Source organism: Nicotiana attenuata, unplaced genomic scaffold, assembly GCF_001879085.1.
Source record: "Nicotiana attenuata strain UT unplaced genomic scaffold, NIATTr2, whole genome shotgun sequence".
Taxonomy (NCBI): domain Eukaryota; kingdom Viridiplantae; phylum Streptophyta; class Magnoliopsida; order Solanales; family Solanaceae; genus Nicotiana; species Nicotiana attenuata.
The window spans coordinates 44,537-53,415 of record NW_017674524.1 but is presented as its reverse complement, the minus strand read 5'-3'; the positions used below and the strand labels follow the sequence as shown (position 1 = coordinate 53,415).

The 8,879-nt window shown below is 33.1% G+C and overlaps 1 protein-coding gene across 6 annotated transcripts in view; it reads right to left on the bottom strand.

Moving 5' to 3' along the window:
- Positions 1 to 4,132, bottom strand: part of LOC109218814 — an 18,316-nt gene extending 14,184 nt beyond the window's left edge. For 2 of the 6 annotated variants that reach the window (XM_019383202.1, XM_019383203.1), the window contains exons 1-4: positions 3,931 to 4,131; positions 3,568 to 3,711; positions 3,157 to 3,230; positions 55 to 120 (exon numbers count right to left, since the gene is read on the bottom strand). In XM_019383202.1, the coding sequence (XP_019238747.1) occupies positions 55 to 120; positions 3,157 to 3,230; positions 3,568 to 3,604 (177 nt within the window). In that variant the 5' untranslated portion in view covers positions 3,605 to 3,711; positions 3,931 to 4,131. Of the gene's footprint in view, positions 1 to 54; positions 121 to 3,156; positions 3,284 to 3,567; positions 3,712 to 3,930 lie in introns of all 6 variants that reach the window. The other 4 variants (XM_019383204.1, XM_019383205.1, XM_019383206.1 and 1 more) reach the window with 4 other exon arrangements.
- Between the last annotated feature and the right edge of the window lie 4,747 nt (positions 4,133 to 8,879).

The window sequence follows — 8,879 nt, the reverse complement described above, 5'->3', positions numbered from 1 at the left end:
GGGGGGAGCATGAGTAATTACAGGTAATACAAATAAGCAGATCATACTGACAACCTTAGGAACGCCTGTCTGGTCTTTAATCAACCGTATTTCCACAATCTCACCACATGAAGAAAATACCTGTAAAATGCAGATGTTTTACACACATAATCTGACACAAATACAGAGTGATACTGTAAGATAGTTACAATCATTGACAATAAGAAGTCCAGCTCTAGTCATATTTTTCTTACCATTATGTTCCTGTAACCCCTAAACCCGAAAACACCAGCTTTTGGCATGGGATTGGTTTGTTAGTTTTTTAAAGATAAAAGTAGAGTCAAGAGAAATAAATTTGCAACTGCATAACGTAATTAGGTAAACTGATCTACCACAAAAAAAGGCATAATTAATTTTAACAATTTCCCTCAAGAGAGAGGAATAAAAGAGACAAACAATAGTGGTGGTATCATATAGTGTATTTAGAACAAATTGATTATTAAAAGTAGAACAATATCCAGTTTGTAATGTAATTCCTCAGAATAACAATTTATGAAATAACGAGCAAAAGGAGCAATTGTTTGTGTCATTAGCATAATAAGGGGCTTTTTGTGAAACCTAATATATGTTCATGAGTAAGGGTGACAATATACCTAAAATTGTAGCATAAAAAGGTAAAGTCTCTACCTACTGCTAAGATTCGAGGAATAAACCCTACTTGCCTCAAAAGAAGCATGATCTGTTTAAAAAATGACCCAACACAAGCCCTCAAAGACAGCAGAAAACCAGTCATCCCTAGAATTCAGTGAATTTAACCCTTTGACTGAATAAGCAATCTAACCTAACTCTAATTCTTCTAGTCAATAGGAGACGAGACTTAAATTATTAGCTAGTTTAACAGACTGGCTAGACTATATAAGGTGAGAGAACAGTATGAGCAACACCCACACAGAAAGCAACAGTTTGAAGGATCAATCAGAGTTATGAAGGAGAGGGAGTCCGTCTATCTACTTTCCTTATCCTGGCTATGGAAAGTGTAAGAGGGATGCTAAGCAGGATTATGGTTTAGAGTGGGAAGAAGTATAAGGTCTGAAGTCACAGTTCCTCACATTTATGTGCTGATGGTACCTTGATTTTTTGGAGCAGCGGAGAAGCACTTATGATGCTAAAGGTGTTTCTTTAGCTTTGGAAGCTGTCTTTGGATGCACTTAAAAATAGGCAAAAGCCTGTCATACCCTATAAATAATGCGATCTATGTGCAATCCTTAGAAGGTACTTGGATGCAAAACTGGTGAATTTCCATGTCTTGGTCTCCCCCCAGGCACCAGATAAAGTCAGAAGTAGTATCCCGGGGGGGTAACAGATTTAAATAAAAACTAGTCACTTGAAAGAAACAATATTGCTCAGTGGGAGGATGACTAACCCTGATCAATAGTGTCCTGGAAGATACTCTTTACATCAATCTTAACTAACCTCCCAGAGGTACTAAAACAGCTAGGGCGTATAAAAAGAAACTTGGGAAGTTAGCATTTATCAGCATAAGTTCCATTTCACAAGGTAGTTAGATGTGTGGAAACCAAATAATGTTGGTGAAATTGATGAAAAAATTAAGGCTCCATAAAAGAGTACAACAACAACAACATACCCAGTGAAATCCCACTAGTGGGGTCTGGGGAGAGTGTACGCAGACCTTACCCCTACCCCGAAAGGGTAGAGAGGCCGTTTCCGGGAGACTCTCGGCTCAACAGGAGAGACAATAATATCAGAAAAGAAACAAGAGAAAAGGCATGTAACAACAAGAGATGACAGAAAGAAAATAACAACAACGCATACGTGAAAGGACAATAACACAAAACTAAGCAAAACAACAATGTGAACACAACTTAAACCGCTAACAAACCTACACGAAACTCTATCAGACTACCCAGTACAAAGAGAGAAGAACTCTCGACTACCCCCTAGCCGACCACCCTAATGCTCGACCTCCACATGCTCCATAAAAGAGTCTATTGCATAAATAGTTGTGGAGGCATATTTTTGAAGGTGATTATGAAATATAGGACCACTGGTGCACTCAAAATGTCTTCACTTTCCATACAGGAAGGCCATGAAAATACATTAGAAAGTTATGGGACGAATTCCAAAGCCATATTTATCCTGAAGTGGGAAATTGTTGAAGATAAAATGTTGGCAAGATCTTTGGCTTGGTCACACTTCTGAGAGTAAATACCCCTGATTTATTCAGGTTTGTAGTGTATCCTGATGCCATGATACTTTAGGGTAGAGCAAATGGTACCTAAATATAAGGTATTGTGGGGATTGGATATTGAGAGGATGATTTCTTTGCTAGGAAAACTTGAATACAGGACACAGATTTCTGAAAAAGTGAAACGGAGATATTAACTTTTAGTAAGTCATACACTCAATACTATCATAATCTGCTGAAAGGTGGAAGACATCCACCTTTCAGCTCCACTCGAGGTCACATGCTTTAGTCGGACGCTTTACATGATGTATGTCTCACTCAAAGACGACAAGAGAATGAGATGTTTTATCCCATGTGATAGGTGTTTTACGTATGACAAGGATATCGAGGATACTAATCATCTCTTCTACATTGTAGAGTGGCAAGGGAGTTATAGGACCTTTTCTAAAAATCTAATTGGGATCCATTGAGTAATGCAAAGGACTTTAAATATACCTATCTCCGTGCAGCTAGTAGGAACACATGAAAGACTACACAAGATTCCGTTTACAGTCCCAACATGAATCGCGTGGACTCTCCTCAGTGAAGCACCCGGATGTGGTTTGATGGTGAAACTTACCCTAGTCATATACTGATCTATAAGTATTTAACTGACCTTGTTTTGGTGTAACATAAATTTAACATAATGTCGTTCGATAAGTTAAAATTTGTTAACAATGTAGATAACACATTCGTTTTTACAGGTATAAGTTAAAATTTGTTAATCATGTAGATAACACATTTGTTTTTACAGGACTTCCTTTATGCACTTTTTGTAACTCAGCAATTGCTCAGTGCTGACCCAGTTAATAATGTTTACTTATTTTATCCACACACAAAAAAAAAACAAGCTCAATGTAAAAAATAAACTTGAACCAAAAAAATAAACTTGAAGAACCAAATAGACAATGTAACATAAATCTGAAACAAACCTCATGAATTTTGCTTTCAGTAGTAGTACGGGCCAAACCACCAACAAAAACCTCTGTCCCTTTCATGTCCTGTTCTGCTCCGCCAGAAAAAGAAGTACGGCCCATTAAAAGTCAAAACCACCTTTTTCTAAACAAACATGCAAAACCCACATTGAAACCTTGCGTAAGAAGGGAATTGGAAACAAACAATTACCTTCCCTCCATAAGAGAGCCAGATAAGGAGTCTATACGAAAGCACATAACTACAGATCATTCAACATCTTCTTACTATAGTGACCATTTACTATTGGAGATGTCTAAAAGATCATAATTTGAGAACCAACTTCTAGTGAATTACTATATAAACTACATAAAAGTGCGTTTGCAACTGAAAAGAAATTAAAAATATTTTTTTTAAAAAGGGGGCCTTACTATTATTTGCTAGGTGATGCTCAATCAACCGGCTCATCTCCAATCCGACGGGACGGAGCAATTCTCCCAGTGAACCCGGAAAGACAGCGTTTTCAGAATTTTCAGGATTCTACCAGTAATGAGCTATGCTGAGGTTGCTTTTGTCTACAATTCAATGATTTGCATTAAAAATACTGCAGTAAAATTCTCAATTTCACTTTGGGCAAATAAATTATGGCAACCCAACTCGTCTGTAAACAAATATCACATAGGTGGTAACTTTTTGTCCAACTTTCTTCTTCTCCCAACTTTTTGAGTGAGGTATTTCAGTAGTCATAGGAGCATTGATAACTGTATGAATTGATTCTATAACAAATTAATTACCTTAGCCGCTGGGAAAAATTGAAGTCTCGAATGAACTCTTAATCCGCGGGAATTTGGAGCAATTTGGAACCCTAAAGTTTCAAATCAGTTGTTGCTGTTCGGATCTTCCCAGCCTGAGTTTTCAGCGTATCATACTCTTTCCTATATTGACTACAATGCCCTTTTTTGTGTAATTAATTTTGAAACACGGTTGATTTATTTTATTTTGAGATATTCCAGCATCTATCTATATATATATATATATATATATATTGGGAATGGAAGAGGTGATGTTGCATCTTCTATAGATTAGGATTGCTATTTATCTTTTTTCCTGTTTTTTGGCCTTTTTTCTATTTTTTTCCATTTATTTATGTTCTCTTTTACTATTATATAAAACTTCCATGTAACATTAAGATTTATGTTCTCAAAGATCGTGTTGTTCCAAAAAGAATGGACAGTTACAACAATTAATTCTCATAAAAGTAGCAATTTGAACGAACACTCCCTTGGTTATGGAAAGGTTGCTAACATTCAATACAATGATATCCACTAAAGCAGAAACAAAGCAATACGTAGCCTCTTCACACTTAATCTTTTACGCACTTCCTCTTCATAAAGTTCAACACTAACAAATTAAAGTGATATGAAAATATAGAAGATTTAGCTTTCACTTCAACAGAAAAGCAGTGGATTGAACAAGGTTGTAAGTAAATTGGTAGAGGTACCTACAACCAATTCTCAAAGATCGTGTTGTTCCAAAAAGAGTGGACAGTTACAACAATTAATTCTCATAAAAGTAGCAATTTGAACGGACACTCTCCTGGTTATGGAAAGGTTGCTAACATTCAATACAATGATATCTACTAAAGCAGAAACAAAGCAATACGCAGCCTCTTCACACCCAATCTTTTACGCACTTCCTCTTCATAAAGTTCAACACTAACAAATTAAAGTGATATGAAAATATATAAGATTTAGCTTTCGCTTCAACAAAAAAGTGGTGGATTGAACAAGATTGTAAGTGAATTGGTAGAGGTACATACAATCAGTAGTCAGTGAATGTATATTTTATCTCTTAAATAAGTTTCCATGATGTATTTGATTGACTTCATTTGCAATTCAAAACAAAATTTTAATCAGTTGACAAATTTTTTATTTGATTGTGTTCTTTTATTTATATTTAATTTACTGTACCATGAAGAAAGTCTTGTGCTTGAGCGACTTTTTTTTCTTTCTTTTACTAAAGTTTTTTTTTCATGTGGTGGTAAATTGAACTCAAATTAGTGAAAGAATGAGGAAATTGCAGGAGCATGTCCCGAGCATTTTTTTCTTTTGGGCCATGGTGGAATCTCACTAATTTTGTGATTCATTTCATGTTCGTCTGCATTTAATTCCATGAGTGGGATTTTTTTATCCGTATACCCTGTCATCTGGCAAAGTTATTTAGTTTATGATTGTAAATTTGCATATTCGTAAGATGTCATCGTAACCCATATTTAGTATGCATTTTTCTTTGAAGGCCATGGTGTGATCTGTAAATCTCTGTGTCTATCTTCGTTGTTCACCATGTTAGTTGCTCCGTCTTTAATGAGGTAATTGAGACTTTCTATGTGTTTATCATAACTTCTTATTACATCTAAATTATATTAGTTAATACTATACGTAACATGTGTCAGAATGCTTCATCAGCCGGTGACTACTGAAGTCTAGTGGCAAGTTTGTTAACACCGTATGATAACTAAAAGTTGATGCCTCTTTATATCAGATGTCTTGATTATCCAGCTTAATTTTTTCTTTTTCGGCTTTTTGTTTTATACATTATAATATTGACTTGAGCACAAGAAAATTGTCTTTTTCCAATTTGAATTCCTTATACAGATTCTTTAGGTCATTATTAGGAGGGGTAAAAATTATTTACCCTCCCCAACTTTGTGTTAAAAACCAAACTCCCCCCCTCAACTTTGAACAATAATCATTCTCCCTCCTTTATCCTACACAATACCTTTTTTGCCCTTGAATTTTCAATTTCCTCCTCAATTCAATACTTTTTTATTATATAATTTTTTTTATGGTTTTAGCTATAACTTAAATTATGTAATACCTATTATAAATTGTAATTAGAGTTCATTAAAATTATAAGTAGAATAAGTAATTAGAGTCGATCAATTAAAATTACATTATCTTTATGATTGTTATTTTAATGTAATGCATATTAAATATATATTTAAGCTATATTTTCTTAGCGACGGAGCTAGAAATTCATATAAGAGGATTGAAAAATACCCCATTTTTTAAAATTATTTCGGTTGAACTTGTGAGCTGATAACTTGGGATGTTTTTCAATCCTCTTATATGAAAAACTCAGATTGAACTTGTGAGCTAAGAAATTAATGAACTCTATTCTCTTAGCTCACAAATTTTAATTTCTTAGCTCACAAGTTCAATCCGAGTTTTTCATATAAGATGATGGAAAAACACCCCAAGTTATCATAGCTCACAAGCTCAATCCGAAATTTAAAAAAAAAAATTGGGGTCCCTCTTGTATGAATTTCTAGCTTCGTCGCTAAGAAAATATAACTTAAATATATATTTAATATGCATTACATTAAAATAACAATCATAAAGATAAGGTAATTTTGATTGGCTCTGATTACTTATTCTACTCATAATTTTAATGAACTCTAATTACAATTTATACTAACTTTTACATAATTTAAGTTATAGCTAAAATCATAAAAGAATATCATATAACAAAAAAATATTGAATTGAGGAGGAAATTAAAAATTCAAATGGCAAAAAAGGTATTGTGTAGGATAAATGGGGGAGAATGATTATTGTTCAAAGTTGAGGGGGGAGTTTATTTTAACACAAAGTTGGGGAGGATAAATGATTTTCACCCTTATTAGGAGGGAGTAAAATCTCATCTTACGCTTTTAATTGTTTGAAACTAGAAGATTTCCCCCATTTTGGCATTTACTTTATTTAAATAGCCAAAACGTCTCTAAATATGATTAATTATCTATCCTCTACCATTATAACTGATATTTATTACTATTAACAAAAGGGATAATTGCATAAAAATACAGTCCACGTAGCTGCATTTCATTCGCATAGCCATTATTTTAAATTTTCATCCGTATAGCCCATGAAAGTCTCACAATATTACATCATCATTGGGTGTAACTTTACAGATCTCTATGTGATTTTTTATTCTTTTCACACAACTGACTTAAATCGATCATATACATTCCTATTGCAACTACAACGATGCAAACCAACTATAATGCAACTTGAAAAAAATTAAATTTTCTTCTTTCCCAAGTTCTAAATAGCATAAACAAAATAAATAAAAAATTAAAATTGAAAAAAATTGCTACAAGTTCGCAACTTGGCAGAGAAATCAACAAAAAATTGACTTTATTTCGATTGTTCGAGAAAAAGTAAGAAAAAATTTAATTTCAGTTTTAAGTCCACATATATTGTACATGTATAAAAATGTATAACTTAGTATAAACTCGTATATGGAATGTATAACAATGTATTCCAGTATTTCACCAACACAGAAAAGCAAATTTAGCTTCAACTGCACATGCGAAAGAGGAACTTACTTTCAAATAGAAAGACCATTGCACCAAAGTCGAACGGAAATCGCGAATAGAAAGAGTAATGTTGTATAACACTATTTACACACCTAATATACAACATTATACAATATTATACACTTATTATAATGTTGTATAATGTTGTATATTTCATCTTCAATTTCCTTTCTCAAGTATGATTCTCAAAACCAATGTTAATCATGCTCAATCAACCCAGTACTCTAGATTCAAGTTACTAAAAGCTTTTTCAATATTTTTAGCTTCACCCAAATAATTTCACGACATTAATCAACACTCATTTGATTTTTTCCACCAAAATACATCTTCCTCGGGCCTGTTAAAAAAACTCATAATTGAAATAGGCTTAAAATCTCAGCCCAGAACTTCAATCTTGAAGAAATTTCAACAAAAATCAAGAACCCAGTTCAGCTTTTTCGGTCCAGGATTTCAATATCTAAGAAATTTCAACAAAAATCAAGAACTCAGTTCTTTTCCTCACCAAATTCGTTCTCAAAGAGTTGCAAAGTATTCCAACTGAACCAAATCTCTAGGTTGAAGCTTCTTGGACTATTATCAATTAATTTCAATAGCACCCACTCGAATTTGAGCACGATTCTTTCATAAATTTCCAGATCTGAAAAGCTTTTAACTCGAATTGGAGCACGATTCTTTCATAATTTTCAGATCTGAAAAGCTTCTAACTCCCTTAACCTAATTTTTGGTTTGAATATCAAAATCTTGACTTCATAACAAACTTAGGAGAGGTGTGGAGAGAAGAAGAGGAGAAAATATAGAAGAGATGAGTGAAGCTTGTTTGGGTTAAACATTGAAACTTTTATTTTAAGATATATACAATATGGGCATCTGCGGGTAAAATCCCAAAATATGAGTTCTTTATTGTTATAGAACTGGATCGGGTGATATATAGTGTAATTATTCCTTAATAAAATACCATTTGTGTGGCTTTTTCCGGCATAACTTTAAATATCCCATACTTTTCATTTTGGTACTTATATAATATTTTTTTACTAGAGGTAACATGGTATCTCATGAATACCTATTTATTTGTTGACATTTTTGGCTTTCTTATTCTTCAAATCTCAAAAGTCTCTAAATACAATTACTAATACATATAGTTAATATAATTTATGATAGTATTTAAATAGGGATGAAACTTTTCTTCCAATTGAGAAGAATTTTTTTTGGCTCCCCATTATATTGTCTGTCAGTATATATAGAAGTACAAAAAGTTCGATACTTTTTTTAGATTTATTCCTATTTTAGTTCTCATATGTAATTTTTCACGGGTGATTTTCTTTTTTTAATAATTTTTTTCATACGTATGTCTTATACATATATATATA